The 26,063-nt window shown below is 40.7% G+C and overlaps 1 protein-coding gene across 3 annotated transcripts in view; it reads right to left on the bottom strand.

Moving 5' to 3' along the window:
- Window positions 1–26,063, bottom strand: part of Nup214 (nucleoporin 214) — an 86,425-nt gene that overhangs the window by 57,961 nt on the left and 2,401 nt on the right. For all 3 annotated transcript variants that reach the window (XM_076845236.2, XM_076845235.2, XM_076845237.2), the window contains exons 3-18: window positions 25,536–25,687; window positions 24,141–24,339; window positions 22,737–22,807; window positions 21,165–21,228; window positions 20,589–20,692; window positions 19,736–19,842; window positions 18,927–18,993; window positions 17,852–17,978; window positions 16,632–16,793; window positions 12,521–12,995; window positions 10,889–11,064; window positions 8,346–8,440; window positions 5,763–5,849; window positions 5,418–5,567; window positions 4,393–4,551; window positions 1,523–1,626 (exon numbers count right to left, since the gene is read on the bottom strand). In XM_076845236.2, coding sequence (XP_076701351.2) covers window positions 1,523–1,626; window positions 4,393–4,551; window positions 5,418–5,567; window positions 5,763–5,849; window positions 8,346–8,440; window positions 10,889–11,064; window positions 12,521–12,995; window positions 16,632–16,793; window positions 17,852–17,978; window positions 18,927–18,993; window positions 19,736–19,842; window positions 20,589–20,692; window positions 21,165–21,228; window positions 22,737–22,807; window positions 24,141–24,339; window positions 25,536–25,687 — 2,299 coding nt within the window. The remainder of the gene's footprint in view (window positions 1–1,522; window positions 1,627–4,392; window positions 4,552–5,417; window positions 5,568–5,762; window positions 5,850–8,345; window positions 8,441–10,888; window positions 11,065–12,520; window positions 12,996–16,631; window positions 16,794–17,851; window positions 17,979–18,926; window positions 18,994–19,735; window positions 19,843–20,588; window positions 20,693–21,164; window positions 21,229–22,736; window positions 22,808–24,140; window positions 24,340–25,535; window positions 25,688–26,063) is intronic.

A 26,063-nucleotide genomic window follows, 5' to 3' on the forward strand; every position in this document is an offset into this window, starting at 1 on the left:
AACCTCCTTGAGGAAGCCAGAGATAGGTGTCAAGGAAATTCAATAAAAATTCTCAAATATACTCTACTGTCATGTATACTTAAAATCAACAAGTAAAAATAAACAACAAATCAAGGGGAAAAAAGTTTTTTCAAAACAAAAACAAAAACACAACAACAAAAAACCAACACGGGGCATGGTGGCGCAAGCCTGTAATCCCAATGTTTAGGAGGCTAAAGCAAGAGGAATATGAATTCAAAGCCCGTCTCAGAAACTTATCAAGGTACTTAGCAATTCAGCACGACCCTGTCTGTGATAAAATATTTTACAAAAAGGGCTGGAGATGTGGGACAGTGGTTATGCACCTGTGGGTTCAATCCCCCAAAATTTTTTTAAAAATTTAGAATATACAGAAAAATACAAAGAAAAAGAATTATTTGCATATATTGTGGATTGAACCTAGGGCTTCACACATGCAGGCAAGTACTCTACCACTAAACTACAACCTTATCCCCTGATATTTTGTTTTATTTTGAGACAGGGTCTCACTACGTTACTTAGGCTGGCATGGAACCAATGATCCTCTGTGCCTCAGCCTCCTGAGTATCTGGAGTTATAGGCATGTGCCACTGTACCTGGCTGGAAAAAATTTTCTTACTCTAATATTGAAGATATAACTGTGAAGGTACAGATCTACTTCCAGTTTTTTTTTTTTATGTTTGTACCTCCAGGATGCTTTATTTCATGTTTTCCTTATCATATTAAAAACACATTTGCAGCTGGGGGAGGTGGTACCTGCCTATAATCCCAGCAGTTCGGGAGGCTGAGGCAGGAGGATCACGAGTTTAAAGCCAGCCTCAGCAATATCGAGGTGCTATGCAACTCAAAGAGACCCTGTCTCTAAATATAATACAAAATAGGGCTGGAGATGTGGCTCAATGGTTGAGTGCCCCTGAGTTCAATCCCGGATACCACTCCCCCCACCAAAAAAAAAAAAAAAAAAAAAAAAAATCACTGGCCAGGCATGGTGGCCCACATGTGTTCCCAACAACTCAGGAGGCTGAGACAGGAAGATCATGAGTTCAAAGCTAGCCTCAGCTACTTAACGAGGCCCTAAGCAACTTAGCAAAAACCATCTCAAAAAATAAAAAGGGCTGTGGTCAAGCATCCCTGGGTTCAATCCATAGTACCAAACACCAAACCAAACAAAAACAAAAACAAAAAAACTACATTTAACTTAATTTCTTTGAAAACATGCTATATAATGATTTACACAGTGTTCTGTGACCACATTTATTGGGGTATTCCTTTACATTTGAATAATTAAGTTGAATCCAAGTTTTCATTATTATAATTATACTGCAATATAAATTCTTTAATGTAGTTGCTATAACCACAATTTATTAGATCTATCAACAAAATTTTTAGAAGTGCAATGACCATGTCAAAAAGAGCAAAGGTCCAAAAGGTTCGTACACATGCCCTAACAGCATTTCTAAAACAACGCTTACTACAACTCTGGAGTATGAGAGACCTCACTCACTTTTGTTTTTTCTTTTGTTCCAGATGACGATCCCACTCCAAGTCTAGAACATCATTCACATCCTGAACAGCAAACTTGACGTACTGATGAAGGCGCCGAATTTCCTGCAAGAAAAAAATTACAAGGCAAATGATTAATTTTTCTGGTATCCTGGGGGGAAGATATATCAAAATAGTCCAAATAATTTTAAAATATTTCTATATTGAGAACATAATAAATAAGGAAAACATAATAGTAATAAAACCACTGAAACATTATAATTAAAATGCAAAACAGAAAATCAACTTCCTTAACAGTGTGACACAGAAGAAGTATTAAAAAAAAGGGAAAGAGAAAGGGTGTGTGTGCTTAAGGCCCCAAGGGAAGAAATGTTCTTGCTTCATTCTAATTTTTCAGATCCTAGAAAGGGATCTCAACATGGTCGGGAATTTTCCACTGCACTTTGGTACTCAGACAGTACATCCATTTAGTTTTTGCTCTCCCACCCATGAAATTAACTGCAATATAGACAAAATTATCCAACAAAATACTGCTGAAAATAATTCTGAATCTATCTATTCATAGCGTAGAACATCTCACCAGTTGAGAAAGACTTACTTTTCAAAAACAAAGGAGACTATTAGCACGAGAAACTAAATTTATCATTATTAAAATCCTCACCAATTTAACTTATTTTAGCCCTGTAATAACTTTCTTTGAATTTTGGACCGCTGGTAACCTTCATGGCTATGCAACTTGACTCTTAGAACGTAAAAATAAAGGTGAAATATTTCAATTAAGTATATTTACAAATGTGCCTAGTACTGAAAAAAGCACTTCCTATCTGGTCAAAGGTCTGATCACATCAAAATGTATTTTCATGATTACTCTTAAATAAGAGTGGGCATCCCAACTAAAAAAACAGAAAATATCATTTAAAAGAGTGAAGCAGACTCAAGGGCATAGTAGTAGCCTTAATGGCAAGTAAATTTCAGCTCACACTAGATGGCAGGAATCTCTTTGGCCACTTTAGATGTGATCCCACCTCTGCAGCAGCTGATGCTGTTCCATCCTGAAGCTCTCAACTGGGTTGACCAGCAAAACCCAGCTCTTCTCTCTCTCTCTCTTTTTTTTAAAATATTTATTTTTTAGTTTTCGGTGGACAAAACATCTTTATTTTATTTTTATGTGGTGCTGAGAATCGAATCTAGTGCCCCGCGCATGCCAGGCGAGCACACTACCACTTGAGCCACATCCCCAGCCCCTCTTCTCTATCATAAACATTTTCTTGGGGTGGCTTATGTGCCCTCTCACTTGTGGTCCCACAGCAACATAGCCCACTTTAAATTTCCGTGTTCGCCTTTCTTGCTGTCATATACCCAGCTGCAGGAACTGTACATTGTAGAGGGAGGAGTGGCCAAAAGCTCAGGCTCAGAGTCAGACTGCCCAAGATCAAGGACCAGTATCTATGAGGGATGAAACCTAGGGAGTTTCAGCATCTCAAGTTTCCTCATCTTTGCTCTGTAAATAGTAGCACTCAATATATGCTACATGCTATTATCTACTTGGCACCATAAAAAAAAAAATTCTTCCTTTACCAATGAGTGACGTTTATCTGAAGCTATGCTTTCCTTTTAGCTTGGCTAAAAAGCCTGGGATGCAAAAGGCAAGTGGTGGAGCCGTCAAGCAGGGCACAGCACAGGGCCTACACTTTGGAAATGGTAGGTGAACCATCAGTGCTCCCTCCTCGCCATGGAACGGAACAGCCACAGCAAGGACTCCTCAGCTCTCTGGGAGAAGTGATAACTGCTCTCATTAGCAGAGGCAGGGCAGGGATGACAGGAGGAGTTATCTGTAAGCTTGAGTTCTCTGAAGCAGAAGGAACTCTTCAACACACACCCCACTCCTGAGCTGGGAGACCAGGGCTGCCTGCACACTCACTGGGGGGACTGAGGCAAACTTGAAAAGGGGGAAGATGACCCTCACATTAAGGCCATTCTGGGTAAATCTGAGAGATGGAAAACAAAATCCAATTAACTAAAGCAGAAATAAAGATTAAGAATGAGTGGGAAAAGCAACTGTGCTGTAGTATGGCACAAAGGAAAGAGGCACAGAAGATGGAGCGTCCAGTGCTGGTTCCACTCCCATCAGCCAACACCACATGGACAACACCCGCTCCTAACCCAGGATGTCCAATTTCTTCTTCTGTGTGGGGGATCGACCACTCCTACCTTGCAAAGCAGCTGGTTACAAAGACTAGAAAGAGTAGTAAACACCTAGCAGATTACCTGCCTCTGAAAAATATCTGCTATGTGAACAATTAGTATTCCTGAGTTGGTTTACAAATATTTGTTTCCACACAATGCTCTCTTCCAACACTAAGGTTAAGGATCCATGAAGAATTCTATTTTTGAGCCAGGTGCAATGGCGCACACATGTAATCCCAGTGGCTTGAGAGGCCGAGACAGGAGGACAAGTTCAAAGCCAGTCACAGCAACTTAGTGAGATCCTGTCTTAAACAAAAATCTCTTTTTTAAAATAAAATTTTTAAAAATTAAAGTGAGGGCTGGGATTGTGGCTCAGTGGTAGAGCGCTCGCCTACCACAAGCGGGACCCAGGTTTGATCCTCAGCACCACATAAAAATAAAGGCATTGTGTTGTGTCCATCTACACCTAAAAAAATAAATACTAAAAAAAAAAAAATTAAAGGGAAAACATATGCCATTTTCTTTGCCACAGGTAAGAAAGTTTGTGGAAAGTGTTGGAAGTTATTAGCAGAAAATCAACAGCTTCATAAGGGGACATCATCCAATGTTACACCTAAAAAAAGGCAGTGATGGTAACAGGAGTTGACTCTTAAACCTTCAAGAAATGTAAGTAGCTTCTCCCACCTGAAGCTGAGCTTCACTCCTGGGATCCAGCGGCCTCTTGTACAGTAGATGAAGGTACCCAGAATCCCGATTTCTACCATTCTGTTCTCTGGCTTCTTCAACACCGGCAAAGCCCTCAAGCAAAGTTGTTTTCAGGGTACTTATGTCTCCATGAAGAGACTAGAAAAGGTCAAGAACAAAATATTGATAAGAAATAAAACCTCTCTGCTTGGATCAAGAAAGGTGGAGTTTCTCAAACATTTAACATGAACACATGAATATATTTAACAATAACATAATAAACATTTTATTACTTGGAAAGAAAGATATTAATGTTCTTTTTAAATTTTTTGTCCTTATTAGAAAAAGTCCATATTCTAATAATAGGAAATTTAGAAAGCAAGGAAAATACCGATACTACACACACTCCTACTACTGGAAGATGCCGCTGCTGACACCATGGAGAGCTCTCTTCCTGGTACCTTATTTAAGACCAGGACTGGAGACAGACAGTCCAAATTGGAACCCTAGCACTATTACCTGGGAACTTTCAAAAAATAACTTTATCTTTCTAAGCCTCTGTTTCCTGACTTGCAAAGTGGAGAGGATACCGGCATGTACTACATGGAAGGCTGAGGGCTCAGCAAGGCAGTCCAGGGAGGTGTCAGGACAATGTCTACACAGGGTGAGCAGCAACCAAGGTAACAACAACTCTGCTAGCTACAAGCAATGGACGCGTCTATGCTGTAAGTTCTAAAATATGTTTTGCCTGACACTAGAAAAGATACTCAGTTTTCAAATATATCTAAATGAACTGTAACAAACTATTACAGAATGCTATTATTATCATCCCATTTCACAGATAAGAAAATGGAAACATAGGGTGGCTAGATTAACTTTCCAAAGTCAGGCAATCCGTTATAACGTCCAGATGGTTAAGATGTGAATTTAGGCATTTCCGGGTAAACTGCTCAGCACATAAACAACACGAACACTAAGACAATTTCTAAAGCCTCGACTCGGGAGAAATATCCATACACACAAACCTCTGTGGTCTCTTTAATCTCCAAAAGGAAGGTGTGTAAGTCGTCTGACTCTGTTCGCAGCATCTTCATCTCTTCTGGAGTGCCCACCTGGAAACAGGCTTTGGAAGTCCGGGCTTTCAGCTCCTCCAACTCCTTCTGGAAGTGAGCAATCTGCAGATGTGAACAAGGAAAAAGACTCCGCCTGAGTGGTGTGGAGTAACCACACTGCTGCTACACTCACATGCGACACGGGTGGGACTCCTGGGACTGGTCAGGGTACAATGCTAGAATAAACAGCCATGTAGGTGCTCAAGGCCATTCCAGTCTCAGTGTCAGAGCTACTCCTGGGAAAAATCCTGAAAGTACCTCCTCCCCAATTCCAGCCATCACAGGATCTGAATCCTTCCACTGATGTCCCTGTTTTTCTGTGACAGGAGGCGGAAGTGACTTCGCCTAAAATGGAAGACAAAAGGATTAAAAATGGATTCTCTGTTACAGCTTCTAGAAGCAACTGTATCAGTGCCCACCACTGGGAATGGCACTTATATGGTAAATACTTCATTCGCCATAGGTTCTTCTGGACTGTACTTACCGGGTCCCTTCTTTGTATAGGGCACCTTCTGGACAGTGGAGACAGATGAACAAGACAGACAAGGCCCTACTCTCATGGAACTTACCTCCTGCTTGGACAAGATGGATTTTTAAAAAAAGTAAACACAACAGATAAATTCAACTGATGAATAAACAGGAAAACATGAAGGCAATAAAAGGGGATCAGGGTCCTACGACAAATGAGATGACCAAGAAAGCCCTCCCCGGAGGCTGCTGTCTGAACTGAGGCAAGAAGTGAGGCAGAAGGCCAGGGCGCAATCCAGGGGAAGCACCTCCTGGGGAATGAGAAGAACACGCACAAAGAGTTTGGCACATTAAGTAAACAACAAAGTAAACAAGGGCTTTATGTTGTCAGGCAGGGCACTGGGTCAGGGAGACACACAAGGCATGTCATTCAAGGCCACACTTAGGAAGTCTGGATTCAACTCCAGGTGTGCTAGGAAGCCATTACTGGTATTTTAGGGGAGTTTAAATGACTACTTAAATCTAGGATCTAAAAGATCCCTCTTGCTGCTGCAGAATAGGGATGACAGTGAGCAGTAGGAGCCAAGAGGGAGAGCCGTCAAGAGGCTAACCAGGTAAGAGATGGCAATGGCGTGACATAAGATGCTAGGAGCAGAGCTAAGTGCTCATGACATATGACACAGTAGACAGCTGACAAGAACTCCTACTAATCTGGGTTTGAGGGAGAAATGCAAGGAATCGGGATACTTCTGGGTCTGAGGCTTGTGCTAAGTCCTGATCTGTTAGTGCCACTTATAGAGTTGGGAACACAAGGAAAAAAAGGAGATTCTTGGAGAGATGGGACACAAGAGCTCTGCATTATAGATGTTAACATGTGAGGTGCCTTTTCAATCATTTGCTACATACAACAATTAACACTGGAGCAGTTTTAGTTATTAGAATAGCTAATGTGTGTGCGTACGCGCACATGTTTAACAAGTCATGTGTCGGGCATCGGGTCACAGGCTAGAACTGTGAACAGGACACCTGCCTTGTGCCCTGTGTGGACGTGTGTGCAGGAGACAGAAGAGAAAACAGGATTCCTAATCATGTGAATTCAAATCAGGGGTGGAACTGGTAATCCTCTTTATGTTAAAGTCATTAAAATAAACTGGAATGATGACTACAGACTGAAATGTGATAAGTAAAATAATACAAAAAACTGGAAAATATCTTTCTGACTCTGGAACAGGAAATGACTTCTAAAACAAGACACACAAAACACAGATTATAAAAGAAAGTAATTGATATACTCAACTGTACTAAACGTTAAGGCCTTGCATTCATCAAAAGAAACTATGAATGAATAGACAATTCAGACAGTACTGTATTTGCATTTTGTGTGTATGTATGTGTTTCTCTCCAACTCACTCTTTAAAAAAATCAGTAAGAGGCTAGGGGGATAGCTCAGGGTTGGAACACATGCTTAGCCTGCCCTAGGTCCTGAGTTCAATCCCCTGTACACCCCACTACAATAGACACATTAAGAAAAAGACACCATCCAATAGAAAATAGGCTAAAGACATGAAGGGGTACTGAAAAAAAAAAAAAAACAAAACAACTGCCTAAATGGCCAATAATCATAGTAAATAAAGCTCAATTTTGCTGGACATCAGGGAAATATAAATTAAAACTAGAATATACATCAAAAAGAGAAGAAAAATACCAGAAGAAGAACATGTGCATGCCTAGGTGTGGGCCCAACAGAAAGATCACATGTTCACTGGAGGACCATGGTTAAAATGTCGTAGCAACACTACTCAGGTAGTGTTAGCTGAAAAATGAAGAGTGGAATTCCACTCAGCCCCCTCCAATATAGTCACACAATGAATTCCACACAGCAACATGATACGGATAACTCCTACAGACATCTGTTGAGCAAAATCACCAGCTACAAGAAGGCACGCCATGTGATTCCACATGATGGAAGGCACAAACAGGATGAACTTGTCTATGCTGTTAGAAATCAGGAGGGTGGGTACCCTTTGGCAAGGTAGTGACTAGAAGGAGACACGTGAAGAAGAATTCTAGGGTCCTGGTAATGCTCTGGTTTGTCAATCTGGGTGCTAGTTACCAAGGTATATTCAGTTAGTGACAATTTACTCATCTATACACATGTTAATTTTATTCTATTGATTTATTTATCAATATTAGGTAAGTAGAAAAATAGCTTTTATGAGTAAACATTAAAAATCATATGATGATCTTGGATCATCATATAATCCTAATTACTATTTCCAAAATCTGAATTCTAAAATATGAAAACCCATTTTGTTAGCATGCATGCTTGAGACCATAAACTAAATTCAGTATTGTACACTGAATTACACATACCTGAGGAGAGCCTGACTTTGCCACTGGAGAGGTGATCCTGGGTGACTTCTGCACCATTGAGAGCACTGGACCTGGACTGCTCTGAACAGGTCGACCTGTTACCATAAATCAGTCACAACAAACAGTATTCATTTTCCCATTATTTCTTCACCACTCCTTTCCCCAATCCTAAGTAAGTAACAAATGCACTTTCCCTGGCTCCACTCTTACAATCTTTATTAAAGAATGATGACTTCCTCTGCTTCAAGGTAATAATAAAATAGATGTTAAAATTCTGAGTGTGACAAAAAGAAAACTGAAAACTCTCTTAGCCTTTCTTTGATTCATGTTTTAGATGAATGCTGTACTGTGTTATTTGTGAAGAGCCCCACTTTACCTGAGATAAGGCTCTGCCTCCCACCTTACTCCATGTTAGAATAGCTATAAAGTAGACTACACTTCAGCTCATTTAAAGTTGGGTTCAAAAGATTAATTTTTGGGGCTGGGGATGTGGCTCAAACGGTAGTGCGCTCGCCTGGCATGCGTGCGGCCCGGGTTCGATCCTCAGCACCACATACAAACAAAGATGTTGTGTCCGTCAAAAACTAAAAAATAATAAATATTAAAAAAATTCTCTGTCTCTCTCTCTCTCTCTCTTTAAAAAAAAAAAAAAAGATTAATTTTTGTTGTAAAAGATTACTGTGATCTCAAACACAGGACGTGATATATAGCTAAGTAAATGTTCAAGATTTAAAAAAAAAAAATTCTCAATGTAAAACTTTTTTGTAGCGCTGAGGATGGAACCCAGAGCCTCCTGCAAGGCTGTGCAAGTGCTCTACCACTGAGCCACACCCTAGGCCTATGTAAACCACTCAGCAGTCACAGCTGCAGTGCATCTCACAGGAAGTATGTGCAGCCACATGAAGGACCCTCTGGCCCACTCTCACTCCTCACAGAACCCTGAGATACAGCTCTGGGAACTAGGGATCCAAGTTTAAATTGAAGTTTACTCATTAGACTAGAACAAGAATCCCATCACCTTGTAAGAACTCACAATATTCAGGATCCTTTTAGAAGCTTCTAGAATATTTTTTTCTGTTGCATATTATAGTCACCGGGGGCACTTTTAAAAAGAAAACACACCAAAAATTCATACCAAAGCCTCATCCCAGAGTCTGATTACAATGCTAGGAAGTGGGTCTCCCAGTAAATTTAGTGTACAGCTGGCACTGAGATCCAATAATCTAGACCCCTCAATCTTTAAAAATTAAACACCAGTCAGGTACAGTGGAGCACACCTGTAATCACAAGGAAATGGAGGTAGATGTAGCTCAGTGGTAAAGTGCCCCTGGTTACCTGGGTTCAATTCCAGTACCACTTGGGAAAAAAAGAATTAAGTAATGGTGACAAAAGACCAAGGGGGGGGGCGGGGAAGGCTTAAGAACTATTGAGATCAAGTGAGACTAAATGCAGTGTGTGATCTCTAGTTGCTCCTGGATTAGAGGAGGAAAAAAAAAGCCATGAAGAACGTTATTGGAACAACTCTAGAAATGTGAATGAGTTTAGATTAGATTGTTAAATTTCCCAAGTCTAATAATACATTAAGTGTGTCCTTATTTTTGAGAGATACACATTTAAGTATTTGTCTAAAATTAATTCTTAAATGTTTCAGAAAAAAAATTTACAAATTTTTGCAACCTCTATATGTTTGAAAAGAAAAAAAAAAAGACAGGCTAGGTCCATTTGCCCATGGGTTTCATAATATACTACAACTTAACCTGTCTATAATCATCCCCATTAATTTTCTTTAATTAATTCACATGCTTGTTGTATGGCACTAGACATAGGAGGCACTCAACTGCAGCTCTTTCTCTCCTGTGCATGTGAAAGAACTGCTCCGTACCTGCCCATTGCATATGGCAGGCTGCACGTGAAGACAAATGCCCAACATCAAGACACCTTTTCAACTCTCCATGACAAATGTCAGAGAGAAGCCTGGCAGCACTAAAGCCACTGCAAATCTCCCAATTCAGAGTGCAAAAAGTGCACAAGCCGGGCCCGGTGCATGCACGCCTATAATCCCAGTAACTCCTGAGGCTGACGCAAGTGGATGGCAAGTTCAAAGCCAGCCTCAGCAAAAGCAAGGTGCTGGGCTGGGGGGATGTGGCTCAAGCAGTAGCGCGCTCGCCTGGCATGCGTGCGGCCTGGGTTCGATCCTTAGCACCACATACAAAGATGTTGTGCCCGCCAAAAACTAAAAAAAAAAATGTTAAAATTCTCTCTCTCTCTTAAAAAAAAAAAAAAAAAAAAGCAAGGTGCTAAGCAACTCTGTGAGACTGTGTTTCTAAATAAAATACAAAATAGGGCTGGGGATGTGGCTCAGTGGTAGAGTGTCCCTGAGTTCAATCCCCGGTACAACCCCCGGACCCAAAACATCACAGCACATTAGTGTGAGACATAGGTAACAAGAAAAAAATAATCTTGTCCAATATTCTTAATACACTGAAAATTGTCAATGTGCAAAGGAAGGACTGAGGTCTAAACCTGTTGACTTCAAACCATACCTGATGGTGAGGAAGAGACTGAAGACTTCAGAGACATGGAGTTGGATGACACTGAGAGAGGCGTGGGGTGGCTGAGCGGTACAGAAGCAGTTGGCTTGGAGGTAGGAGAGAACGGCATCATCGAGGGTGCACTTGGAGAACTATTGACGGCAGCAGAGGTGGCCACTGTGGTAAACCTAAAAATGGCAGTGTAAATGCATCAAAAAGGTTTTCTAGAAGATTCTTTGTGTTCACACAGAGAACAAACAATACCACCAAAGAAAAATTCTTTTGGCAGTGCTGGGGATTGAACCCAGGGCCTTGAACATGGCAGGCACCCAAAGAAAAACTTAATATCCACACCACACTGCCTCCAGGAAACAAATACTTAGCTGCACTCATGAAAGTGAAAACAGGAAACATTTACCATCTGCTTACTTAAGAATAAACTATTCAACTAAAGCATCAATGTAGTATTTACTATGAAGATGAGACAACATAAATTTTCTAATCTAATAACCCAAGTGAAAAATCAGGGTGGAACCCAATTACAACAGCTCATTATGGGGTGATCGCCTCCTCTAGAGAGAGAAAAAGGAAAAGGAAAACAGGTTGCCATATTTGGAATGCCTATGGTCTTATGGAAAGTCCATCCTACCTTGTGAATAAAGTGTAAATATCTAAGTATCCATCATTAGATGACCAGTCCAACAACTACAGTGCAGCCAGCAAGATGGAGCACTGTGCAGTGGTTAGAATGCAATGACTGTGAGCCAACTGGATATTAACAGTGACAATATGGCCACAGCACCACCCTTGCAACAAGGGACAACATAGGCAAGAAGGGCAAAAATCTGGTAGTACGGACACTCAGGATCATAAGAAAAGGGAGCTGAGCATGGAACACATGCCTGAGGTCCCAGTGCTCAGGAGGCTGAGGCAGGATCACCTGAGCCCACGAGTTCAAGACCAGCCTAAAGAACATAGCAAGAGCCTGTATCCAAAAAAAAAAAAAAAAAAAAAAAAGATATAAGGAAGGGCTTTCCTCAAGAAGCGTAAGATTTAGTGGGGAGAAAGAAATAAGCAGATGAAGACAATGAAGAAGTAAATAAATAAGATATGAGTGCATGGGCAGGGCCTAGATCTGGAAGAAACTGAACACCATGCTAAAGAGTTTAGATGGTCTTCCAATAGCAATGAGAAGTCACAGGGTACTGCCAGGCAGGAGAGTCACCTCACATATCCACAGCTGCACCAGGTCACTATGGTGGCTGTGTTTTTCAACTGAGAAAACTGCTGAGTTCAGGGTGGACATGAAGAGAAAAAAAGATTAGGAGCGACTCATTTCCTTCCCAGGATGTATATTCTGGATTATCTTCCTTAATTAAAATAAGGAATTCCTACTCTGAAAAAGCAAAACAAGTATATAAATGTAAATCTCTAGTAGTCAAAAAAATAAAATGCCACCTAAGAACCCTCAGGACTGTCCACTGATGAAATGTAAACCTTCGCGCTGGCTGAATTTTAACTATTTGCAAGTATCACTTCAGAAAAAGGCTCTGTAACTTTACTTGCAGATGCTCTACTTCTAGCAGATGACACGCACCATTTCTACCAACTGCACAGAAGACTCAAACTTTAAAAGTGACTTACTTTTCACTAAGGTTGACCTTGACCGCAGAGGCTGAAGGCGGGAAGGAGGGTTTCATTCCCATGCTTGGGGCAGACACACTTGGCACTGGTGTGCTTTCCAGGGCAGGCTTAAAACCCGATGATCCGAAGGAGTAGGAAGCAGCAGACGGGGCCATGGGCGATGCTGCAGGGGTGGGAGCCACAGAGGCTTTGGAAGGAGGAGCAAAAGAGAAGGTAGAGGTGACAGAGCCCAGCGCTGCTTTGGGATTGTCAGAGCCACTGGGATATGGAGGGGGCTCCCCAGTGACAGAAGCAGAGGATTTCAAGGATGAAGAACCGAAGGAGAATACGGCAGGGGCAGCCCCAGCAGAAGGCACAGGGAAGGTGGCGATGGGAGTGGCAGGCAGCACAGACGGAAGGGAGGCAGGGGCTGGTGCTGCAGAGGCGTCAAGCTTTTGCGGAGCTTGAGAGGAGGTTGGGGTGGTGGGAGTACTTCCTGCAATGAGAATCAAGGAGAAAGGGGAGGATAAAGTTAACACTCTAACACTAAGGTCCACACAACTAAAGCAAGTGAAGAAGGGTTTGTGCAGTGATCCTAGTTCAAGAAGCCAAAAACACCAAAAAAGGTAGTGTTGGACTTTCCATGGCAGGTGTTCCCTAACAGAAGGGGAGCTGTGAAGCTTTGAAGAAACAAGGAAACAGGGAAAGATGTTAGATTGGCTAATTGGACCTCATGGAGACCCCATAGGATAATACAGAAAACACACACTTCTCAGTGTCCCTATGGCAGTAGAAAAAGGGACAAGTGAGCCATTCTGCACCACCTACTTAACAACCAGGAAAAATCTAATTTAAATCACTACCTCAAAATATTCACTAAAGCAATTCCAAATGAACTAAAAACATACATATATCTCAAAGGGGGCAACGAGCGAGCTGACATGTGAGGTCTCTGAGAGTCTACCAACTTGATAAAAAATATAACAGAAAAATGTTAAATACTTAGAAATGATAAAATAAATAGTACATTAACTAAAAATTTCTAGCAAAAAAAACAAAATGTTTTGCATTAGAAAAAACAAATTGAGATTTTAAAAAAATTTCAAGACTCTAGCTCAGTGAGAGGTGCAGTACTTGCCTAGTAAGCATGAAACCTGGGTTCAATCCCTAATCCCACCAAACAATAAAATTAAATTACAATAAAATAAAAAATGTCAAGGCTCTAATGAAAATAAGATGGGAACCTAATTCATAAAAAGAAAATGCATTCATTCTTTTTTTTTAAATTTTAGGTGGACACAGTATCTTTATTTTTATGTGGTGCTAAGGACTGAACCCAGTGCCCCATGCATGCTAGGCAAGCGCTCTACCACTGAGCCACAACTTCCAGCCCCACATTCATTCCTTTTAACCAAAGAACTATAAACTTCAGTTAGGGGACAATTTTATTGTCCTCTAAACTATTAAAACTTAAATATGTATGATCCTCCACGACTAGATGGGTGAAATGAACATGAAACATTTTATATTCAGTAGATAAATAATTTATCATGGTTTTTAGAAAATATTCTGGCAGAATGTCTCAAAAAACACAAAATAATTGACCAAATAACCCTCTTCTATGAATAAAACCTATAAAAATAATCTAAAGAATGAAAAAGATATAAACAAATCAAATAGTGAAAAGGAGCCAATGAATACTAAACCCTTTTGTTTTTTGGGTACCAGGGATTGAGCCCAGCAATGCTTAACCACTGAGCCACATTCCCAGCCCTTTTTTTATTTTTATTTTGCAACAGGGTTTCTCTAAGGTGCGTAGAGCCTTGCTAAGTTGCTGAGGCTGGCTTTGCTTGCAATCCTCCTGCCTCAGCCTCCCAAGTCACTAGGATTACAGGCATGTGCCAATGAGCCCAGCAGCAATCACAAACCACGAAGCCTAAGGATCTAGACAATACTTAGGACTCAAACTGAAAGCCAATTCTCCAAGGATGTACACATCCTTTCTCACAAGACAAAGAAAGATGCTTTAGAAAAACACTGGAAAACAAAAGATAGGCTTAAAAGTGGTCTTGCTTGACTAGGGATATAGCTCAGTAGCAGAGCATGTACGAGGGTTCAATCCCAAATACCACAAAAATAAAATAATAAAAAAATTTGTTTTATTTTCAAAACTTTCTATAAGATAAACACATAAATTCTTGAAATTACTAATTAAATAAAAAGGATATTTTTTAATCAATATACTTCCTATTTATTAATTAATTAGACTTTTTTTCTTCTAGTATTAATTACATTTATAAGCCTTGGTCCTTCCATACTGGCTAAGAAGACAGTAAATCTTCATGGGAAACACTGTCTAAAGCAATGAAATACGTAGGATACAAGGGTGCAAATAACATTGTCTGAAAACAAAGACTCAAGTAGATTGTCACTTCTATGAAAATACAATCATGCAACAAATCTGCTCTACAAATACTTCTTTAACATAACACATACAGAATCAGTAACAGCTAGCTTCTTTAACACAGAGATGCCAGTCACTTCCATTATCAGACAGACTAACTCAAAAAGCACATGCCAGCCCCTAAGGACATCACAGGCATTTTCCCACTGAAAACAGAATTGTACATTTGGAAACCGTCACCCTGCTACTACTGCTCTTCCAATACCATCCTGGAGTAGCAGCACAGAAGCAGAACCATTAATGTTTTCTAAACTGACCTCGTCCTTATCTCCACCTGGCAAACTGCAGGGACAGACTTTCTACCCCTTCAGGGGTTCTTGTCCAAGCTTCTGAGCACGACTATTACTTCTGCACCAGCTGTAAGATAAGAAGGGAGGTCCTCTAGGAGAGGCCAACAGTAAAACCAACCTCTGATTGCTCAGGCATTTGTTGGGCTAGCAGCAAAGAAGAAACAACTGCCCCACAGGCTGCTGACTTGACAGGCTGTCCTGCTTGTCACAAACCAGACTTCAAGTACAGTAATTCATGGCACTCATGATAACTTACGGGGGAGACACTACTCAAAGAGCACACCCACTAAAGATAACGGAGCTTTCCAACACTGGCTCCGTCTATGCTGGCCACCTGGCATACTACCTGGGGCAGCACCGCAGTAGGCAGGGCCCAGTGGCTCTATTAATGATGTAAAACTCACTCAGCACTAAGGAGCAAGAAATTATACCCACCAAATTGTCAACTTGATTCAATCTAACTGGTCAAGAGTTTTTCTTAGAAATGAACCTGCTTACACTATGGACTTTTTTAGCCATACTAGAAGAAAAAAAATCTTATCACAGTTACATGCCAAAATAATTAAATAATCAAATTAACTAAATTTTAAAAAATCAATAAAATTGATTTTTATGAATTTGCTCATTTTTCTCCAATACATGTCACTTCAGTAATATTTTCAAAGAGAAGGAAAAAAACTAAAATTAAATAAAACAAAAAATAAAATAAAATTCCCACCTTCTTACCACCTAGCAGCATTAGAGTCATTATCTCAAGTGTTTTTTTCTATGTATTTATTTTTTCTCATAAAAAAGGATCATATATCATGAGTTCAACGCCAGCCTCAGCAACTCAGCAAGGCCCTAAGCATCTCAGTGAGATTCTGTCTCTAAACAAAATACAAAATAGGGCTGGGGATGTGACTCAGTGTCAAGTGTCCCTGAGTTTAATCCTCAGTACCCGCCCCCCAACAAAAGAAAAGGGATCACATAGCCTATGGTGTTTTTTCATGGTATGCCACTCTTTGTCAATGAACATAATACTGTTAATAATTACTCAAATCTTTCACTGTATGAATGTATAAACATCAATTTAATCAAATCCCCTGGTTAGACATATCCTTAGAACATGGATCTTAAAACAGAGTAAATAACCTGACAGGAACAATGCGGCTGACCTTCCGCTTTCTCTAAAGTAATGGTTAGCAAATGAGTCTAGGGGTGAAGGAAGGCAAGGACATGGGTATACGTTTGAGGAAGAGATCAGCACAAGCCTGACCAAGATAGACGGGCAAAGGCGAGAGCTACCACGGGCGTCCCTTGGCTGTCCTCATCCTGAGAGTGCTCCCATGCTCACCCAGGTGGATCCCCTTCCACCAGGGCAAGCAGAGGCAAGTACCTGAAGACTTGGGCTGTCGCTCTCCTTCTAATGAAAGCCGCTCCGGAGTCTTGATAAGGGACCTAACCCCAGGATTTTGATTGATCATATAAAATGGACAAAGCACACCATCTGTTGAAAGTAACATGAGAACTGGAGCAGGAGGAAGAGTCTTTTCATCATCTGAAAAGAAAACAAAGGTGATAAAAGAGCCAAGTCAATTTGAGGGTGTGGGCCGGAAGAGAAAGATTGCCCTGCACAGGAAGTAGGAAGCGGCCAGAGGGGATTTCTTTCAAAAGCCCATGTGCATCAATTGATGCAGATCTGAACACCTTTCAGGTACCAGCTATTTAACAAGTGTTCCTGTCACTATCAAGTCACCATCCTCCCACTGGGCCCTGCAGGCTGCTCCAGTAACCCTATGCTCTCCAAGGCTCTTTTCTTTATGAGTCTCAGAGTTCAGGAGGTAGGTTCAGCATTTCCCTGACCAAGACAGGGGGCTCTAGGAAGTGCCAGGTTTAACAGAAAATGACAGAGTAGACTCTTTGGAAAACACACAGCAGGATACAGAAAGCTAGGTCAAACTACTGTATATTCCTTCACAGTTAAAGGCTACATATGTACATTGCCAATGGATATTTCAAGAGAATCGGTGTAAGTGAGCTAATCAGGCTAAGGGATTAGGATGATCAAGGAAAGGACAAGGAACTTAATGGTGTCCAAGAGGGACAGCTCTCTAAACTAAAGCACCAGTGAACAAAGACTCCTCTTCACACTTTCACATTTTACTGACTGCAGTGCTCTTGAGCTCCTGTGGGGGAGAAAACACCTTTAGGGCACACACCCAAGCCCAAAGTAGAAGCCTTAGACGTCAAGTCTGTTTTCTCATCTTTGCTTTAACCCAGCAGTAATGTGAAGTCCTGGAATAGGACGCCACTCCCTCGGGAGGTCACTGGGGAACTTCGATGGGCAAGGAAACCAAGCCATGAAATCTGAATGTTATATACTTCAAGCAGACTCTAAAAGTATGCGGACACAAACACAGTGCCTACCACTGGTCTCATCAACGAGTACTCATTCAAATTAGTTTTAGTGCTGTCACAAGGTACCCCCCATCACTCTTAGGGTAGAAATATGCTACAAGAAGTTAAAAATGCCCAGCAGAGTAGATCACCTGGCTTTTTGACAATAACCATTACTAGTAAGGAGATCATTTCTGCACCATGCACAGTGACACTTACTGATGTTGACCTCCACTTGGTTGGTATAATCTATGGCAACTCCCATGGGCAAGGAGTCATCACTCTTGTCAGTCACAGGCAGTTCAGCCCGACTTGAATCCTCCAGCAGCCAAGATTCCCAATTGATCTAGAGGGAAAAGAAAGTCTACATGGGTTAGAGCTTTGCATTGTTTCCCCCAACATCATTTAGATAAGGAAAGAAGAAGACCTCCCATAATTTAGCTTCATGTGTTGACAGGGAACTCTGAAAACTGGGGAAACAGTCTCAAAACCATGAAGAGTTCAGGAAGTGAGCATTTATTTTCAAGATTAATTTCTCTGTTTCTGGTGTATGAAGTCCCTGCCCTATGAATAAAACTATCATGAATGTTTTCCAAGGTACCTTGCATCACACCTAGGTAAGTCATGAGAATACTCATGCTATGGGCAGCAGCAGTAGGCTGCAGCTCCAGCCAGCCAGTCTCCAGCACAAACAACTGACACTATACTGCGCTGCCGGCTCTGATGTTCTGTAGATGAGGTAGAGTCCATGCACTTTTGACTTGTGGGTTTCAGCTTACAGAAAGTTTACTGCGATACAGCCCCACTGTAAATTCAGAAACACCTGAATTTCTGAAGAATCACAATTTGATATCATCTGCATGTTTCTCTTCCACAGTTGATTATTATAGTTAAAGCTAATAATTGTATTATTTATAGAAGGAGCAGGTTTAAGTGAAAGAAAAAAAGACAACAAATGAAGCAAGGCAGGAATTCTCCACATATCCAGGTATACTCTGGTTGGAGGCTGTTTACTAGTATGCTTCCACAGGCTGTGCATGGATCTAAGAGAACAGAGGGCCTTTTTTTTTTTAAACACAATGAAGGAACTATTGCATCTGACACCCACATCTCTCCAATGCAATACCCAAGCCATCGTACCTACGGCACCTGTCATCTAGGCTTTGCTCTCACCCATTAAGAGGGCTGTGACCTCATCTCAATCTTAACCATATAGTTAATTCCCTCCAAAATCCTTCTCAGAAATGTATCACACAATAGAAAAGTGACCAAAAAAAAAAAAAAAGAAATTTACCTGATCACTCTGTCGTGCAAGGATACTAACTTCTGTGGAAGCAGCAGATGCTGCCAGCACTAAATCCCTTAAGAATAAAACCAGAAGACCATTAAGTTCAAGCACATCGACAACTCTAAGCCAACTGGGGTCTACACTGACATCTGTGAAGCTTCCTTTCACAAGTCAAGGAGAGGGCAAGGTTTCCTATCTTGCTAAAGAAAGGTGGGAAAGTTCTCAGTATAGAGCTGAGCTTTTTAGTTTCTGGGGTGAAATTCTGAAGAATCTACCTGCTGTCTACCTGGGTGAAAACAAAGGAATACAGAATAAAATCAACTCAGAGTTCACAACACAGCTCCTAAAAGTAGAAAAACCTTAATGAAGGAATGGGTGCTTTATGCAACCTTTCTTTCAAAGGAAACTTTGCTCAGAGAGAAACTTATAATATGTTCCTCAAAGATGAATATTTTCATATGTCATCACTGGGGCTATTGAGAAAACTGGATTTTTCTTTTTTTGTAAATATCTTATTTTGTTTATTTATTTTTTATGTGGTGCTGAGGATCGAAACCAAGGTCTCACACATGCGAGGCAAGCGCTCTACCACTGAGCCACAACCCCAGCCCCTGGATTTTTCATAGTATATATTAAATCTAAATAACTCAAGATGGGAGGAACAGAAGCAGTGGTCACAGACACTATCAAGCAGCAGCTGAAAATACATTTAGGACCTCTCAGCCTTAACCCTTCTCCCTTACAGAAAAAAATGGCCAGGGAACAGTGTGCCTGAGGTATGGCCTATCAGTGACAGCAGTGACCCTTCTGCTCACCACTCCTCGATGTAACTGAGGTAGTAATGATGCTGTCTCTCTGTACAGCTGCCGTAACAGGGTTCCATAAAGTTTACGAATACCTCTGGGTGCTTTTCTTCTTTTTTCTACAATGAACAATGTGAGAATAAAAAAATTTCAAGTGCAATTCTTTTTCTTGAATCCTACCAAGTTTGGAATCTCAAAAGATAAAACCATTTAAATTGGACAAGAAAATTCACTCAAATCTATGTATAAATATACAGATTAGCATACTAAGTACTCAGCAACACTTTACTGATCTTATTATTATCAATGTTCTTCCTTTATCTCCACTTGGTTCTCTGCTCACATGGCCCCGCCTCAGAGAGGCCCTTGCTGACCACCCCATAGACAATGGTATCCTCATTGCCACCCATCCCTTACACTACCTTCTTTTCTCCATCACCTTGTCCCTCCTTGACCCTGTACTTACTGTCAATCATTAATCACAAGATCTATAAAAGCAAGGACTTTGTTTTGATCACCTCTGTACTTTCAGCTTTAAAGCAGGGCCTGGCCCACTGGATATTTTCAAGAAATACTTGAATTTTTTAAATCAACATATTCTCTTTTCTAAAATTTCTCTATCAGATTAAACAAGACAGTTCATGGCTTAAGTAAAAGCAAGCTTTATCATTTTTCTTACCCCTAACTAAATATCTGCAGGTGCCATAAGTGGACATCATAATTTTAGTCCCTGGGCACAAATCTTTCACCTGTATCTGCACCATCACTGCCAAGAAGCCAAGAAACCCGAAACCCAAGCCTCTAAAGTCATGAGAGCTCCCATCTCAAACTCCCAGAAGACAAAGACGTTCTTGAGTGTGCATACCGGAAGCAGAGCCATCACTACATCTGGAGATGTTTCCAAGGTCCCATCTGCAGCAGCATACACTATTGTGAAGACATATGTACCAATCCACAGCACATCCAAAACTGAAAGACACACACCCCAGTCAGCAAGAAATCAAATGAGAGCAAGAGAGATGGCAAAAAGCATCTCATGTTTGAAATAGCCACTTCATGCTATGAAATTTAACATATTATGGGTAAAAAATTGAATTACTATCACTTAATGAAATTTCAGGTTTCAGTGACTAAATACAATTCAGACACAAGAAGCCCAAATGCATTCAAAGTGGTAGATTTTTTTTTCCTGCTGATTTTTAATCAGAGCAAATTCTGAAAATTTTTTAATAAAGTCGGGATACATTTCAAGCCATTCTCCACGAGACACAGGTGTCTCCAGAGGGTAACCCCTACACTGGTTTAATTAGCTGACTGAATAGTGACATTATTCGTGGGACAGGTCCCCTGCACAAGTACATAGGTATGTCATTTGACCTGGAATGTCTATGTAATAGAGCCAGTATCTCATTAGGTCAGCGCATTCGAAAAACATCTTTACCTCTGACAGGATGATCTGACTCGTAGAATGGAGGACACGGAATTACTTTTTTTTCCTGCAAAGTCTGAAAGAGATGGGAGAGGGGAGTCATCAAATGAAATAATCCCTAAACCAATGAAACTGCCAAATCCAACCTGCTGCCCTAGAAGCAACCTTGTTCCATCTCCCTAGCTAAAGAGACCGAACAAAAAGAACACTGTCTACTCCTAGAACCTATCCTAGAGAAATGCTCAAACGTGCTCAGATGCAGGCAACAAGGAAATTTAATGCAACAGCACATATAGTGACAGAACTACTAGTACTGATGTGGGTGACTACCAAATAGTAGGGTAGATAAGCTGTGGCACACTTACCCAGTGAACTACTAAGCAGCCATTAAAGAGGATGAAGTACTCTATAGGTAATACACTGGAAAAAGACCTCAATACATTAAGTTATAGGGCTGGGGCCACAGCTCATAAACACATGCTAAGCTAGGATTAAAAAAAAAAAAAAAAAAAAGGCAAGCAACAAAGCAGTAAAATCAAGCCAACTGGCTTTTCAGAGGCTGATACATTCAACAGAGTATGTGTCAAATTTCACATAGCAACTTTTGGCAATAACAAATAAAAGCCAGGCACACTCATGCATGCCTATGGTCCCAGTTACTTGGGAGGCTGAGGCAGGAGGATCACTTGAGCTCAGAAGGGGAGGCCAGCCTGAGTGATCAGAGAGACTTATCTCAACAAAATTTTCTTTAAATGTGACATGTTAAAAAAAAAAAAAAAAAAAATTAAGCCTTGTCCTTACATCTAAACTACTGCATTTCTACCCAGGAAGCCCAGAGAGCAATCTCAGGAGGAGTGTCAGGACAGGTGTCAGAAAGACCTGTGAACCCCTCCTTTGTATCCAGGACTGAACAGACACATGTGTGAGTCAATTTGTATTATCTCAAGAAAATCACAGGGAGAGGACAAGAGAACACACAGACAACCGCAGCCTCTGTTATCCACTGTCCACAGCTGGAGGGACCAAGCCTTTAAAGTGGACTGAGTTAAGACAAATGCGGGGCTTTAACGCAGAGTGAGTCTGCATCATGTTAACGGCTTTTCCACTAACTCCTTTTCCCCTTAAACTCATTTTTATTGAATGGACTGGGGATATAATGTTGGTAGAACAATGAATAGAATATGATCACAAGTTATTTAATCAGCAAGACATGATAATGCCTCTGCCCATGGACTATCTGTGTAAGCACTCAGAAAAGTGAGGAAGGCCACCCACTTCAGAATACAGTGGGTGCCACTGGAAGGACTAGGGGGTAAAGGAAAGCGTTCCACTCTGTTCTTCATTCACTGTTGAGGTGAGCATAAATCACTTTTTTTAAACCTTTATTTTATTCATTTATTTTTTTATGTGGTGCTGAGGATTGAACCCAATGCCTCACACATGCAAGGCAAGTGCTCTACCGCTGAGCCACAATCCCAACTCCAGCATAAATTACTTTCTAATAGCAAAAACAACAAAGAGGCTCCCAAACCACCCCCCAAAGAGTGGGCAACTTAAGAAAAATTCTGAAGTTCAAGAACTTACAGGAAGATACTGGACCACAGTTCCATTCTGTTTTCCTACTGCCAGCTGCTTTCCTTTGGGGCTCCAGCACACTGGGCAAAAAGAAAATGTTGCCAATTAAAAATGGAAGAAAATGAAGCAAACCAACGCCACCTATCACACAACAGCTACATATGTAATCACCACTTCTTCCTCTGCCAGACATGGATCTTCCCTACCCAGCAGGATGAAAAAAGGACAATCATTTTAATAATACAAGCCAATCACCAACATGGCTCCCCAGCCCACAAGCTGCACAGCCAATCCACCAGTCCCTGCTGAGAACTGAAAGTAAGCATGGTCTGCAGCAACACAGAGCCTGCCACACCACCATGGGCCTGAGACACTGCAAGCCAGGGCTAAGGCAAGCCAGGGAAGGCTGACCTCTCCCACTGTCGCAGCCCAACCCCTGGGCATCCAGGATTCACAGATCTCAATCTCCTCCCTCTCGACCAGCCAAGGCAAAAAGAAAATATAGCAGACCTGAATGGGATTGCCGGGCCAAACAACAGAATTAACAGTTTTCCAAAACCTAATGATTAGCATAAATTTGGGACCAATAGCATTGATACTTTTGAAAACATGATTAGCATAAATTTTGACCAACAGCCTTGACCAAATAACTATATAAACCCAGGGACTATCACACTCAGTGGCAACCCCCATGAGGTCTCCTCTCATCTGCTAGGGCTCTCTTTCTTCCCATGTGAATAAATCCTACTCTTCTATGCACCCTTCGTCATCTGTGGATTTTATTCTTCAAATTCATAAGAACTCAGAAGAAATTGGTGGTAAGCTCCTGGGATCTGCTTCAATACTGGAGAGCACAGCCCACCATTAAGAGCTGCTAGCATGCCACTTAACATCAGTCGAGAACAACTGGGCTTTGCCAGGTACAACCCTTGGAGCTGACACCGGCAGGCATACCTACTTGATTAGCTGCTAACATTACAAACAGGTTTCTCAGCTGCAGAGGCCTGCAGCTTATGTAAACCTCACCCAGCAGCAGAAGCAGGAAAACTCTGGTTTCATTATGACTTATCTCCTGCTTCTATTTGTTATTTCTAATGCTTTTCCTGTGAAGGTACAAATGATTTTCAGAGGACCACTCTTTTGGACAGAAACAAAATATATTCTCAAGAACACGATTTTAAGCCAGCAATACCAAAATCTTTCTTTCTCCAAATAACCCAAACACATTCAAATTAATTCATGTATGCTATTTGGCTTCAAAGACGTTATCTACGGAAATAAAGAATATAATCTATTCTAACAACAACAAAACTATACATAAAACAAAGAACCATTCACTTTAACTTCCAGAAATTAATTTTTAAGTAGATTACCATTACTGTATATTATGAAGTGAAAGCCTTTATTACCCACCAGATGTCACTGCCACTGTGGAAGGAAGAGTGGCACATACTTTCACCACTTCTGTGACTTGCAGGACAGCAATACTGCCATCAGCCAGACAAACTGCCACCATGGAGGGGACAGTAGGGTTCCACTTCATATCGATCACCATGCCTCCCGCATCCTTTAAAAGCTTGTGATAGGCAAATGGGCGTTTCTGCTGTTTAGCCTTTTAAAATAAATACACAGAAACAAAGTAAATTAATACATTAATAAATACACAGATATATTTAACATTCAAAGGAAAATACTGAAAGTAGTTTTCATAAGTCACAGTTCATTGTTCTCCCTTAAGTATGAAAAAAAGAGTTGACTCTACAAACCTATCTACTTGTTCCAATTTCAACAGAACTTTGAAAATGGCAATGAATTATTCTAGCACACTCAGAGGGATTCCCAGCAGGGGAATATACAAATGCAAAATAATCAATAAAAAGCAGGAATAACATTAAAATCTTGGCTCTGCCATCTGGCTCTGATGGGACATTGGACAGTTATTTGAACTCTTTAAGTCTGTTCTTCTATCCATAAAATGAATATTATCATACTTATTATGGGAGGTTACAGTAGGCACAAATTAGACAAGACATATAAATGCTTTCTGTAGGATACACAGTCAGTACAAACATATGCATTTTTTTAAAAATATTTTTTGGTTGTAAGTGAACACAATACCTTTACTTTTTCATATTATTTTCTGTGTGGTGCTGAAGATCAAACCCAGTGCCTCACACATGCTAGGCAAGAGCTCTACCACTGAGCCACAACCCCAGCCTTATTATCATGTGTAAACTACTTATATGGAAGAACATGGCATTAGGATGCCAGAGACCAAATATCTTATTCACATGTAGATAACACAGTATCTACTTTAACTCTGAAGTTTTGGGAAAGTCACCTAAGCCTTCCTGACTGGCTGTCTCATGAAAAATGATAACAATTTGTGAAAGGTGGTGTATGAAATAATTTCTTTGAGGCCTTTTGTCTCAAAGATCTATGATTCCATAGTTAAGGTTTTTTTTTTTTTGGTAATAAGGATTGAACCCAGGGGCACTTAACCACTGACCAATCCCCAGCCCTTTTATTTTTTGAGATAGGATCTTGCTGAAGCTGGCTTTGAATTCACACTCAGTGGCAACCCCCATGAGGTCTCCTCTCATCTGCTAGGGCCTCAGCCTCCTGAGCTGCTGGGATTACAGGCATATGCCACAGGATCAGCTAAGGTCTTTCTTTTTTTTCCCCAACCCATATTTTAATCTAGAAAAAGCCTTGAAGAGCCAACCTAAGGAACTTCCAATTTATAATTCCATATGAGGAAATCTCCTTAGGTTTCCACACTGACATTACATTTTATCAGTAGCTTACCTCATTTGAGAATGTCCGAACATCAAAAAAAGCAATAATGGAACCATATTCACCAGACATCATGCACACAGACAGTGTGAGATTATCACAGCTCAGGGCCAGGTGATGCACTGGGAATTTCATCGGAACAACCAAGCTTTGGACTTTATCAACTAAGAAGGAAAAAAAACAAAACAAAACAAAAAACAGCATATTCTCAGCATAGAGCCAAAACCCTTTATCCAGGTCAATATGAAATATTTTTGTATCTACATAAACCTATACTGCCTGGTACCTATTTATATAGACAAATCTTCATTTTCACATAGAAATATAATGATGCATTATGTAATCCAAGGACTGCTGTCATAGGAATAACTGTGACTTCTGCCCTTGTTGAAAATATTTTTGCCACAAATGCTCCAAGTAATACAGATTCCCACTTATTTGGATGGTATTATTATACCAACTAAAAACCTATGAATGCTCTTCTCCTGAAGAGCCAGAACTCAAGTTCAACTGAGTAAAACCAAAGCATGGCTTAATGCT

This window comes from Callospermophilus lateralis, chromosome 2, assembly GCF_048772815.1.
Source record: "Callospermophilus lateralis isolate mCalLat2 chromosome 2, mCalLat2.hap1, whole genome shotgun sequence".
In the NCBI taxonomy this organism is placed as follows: Eukaryota; Metazoa; Chordata; class Mammalia; order Rodentia; family Sciuridae; genus Callospermophilus; species Callospermophilus lateralis.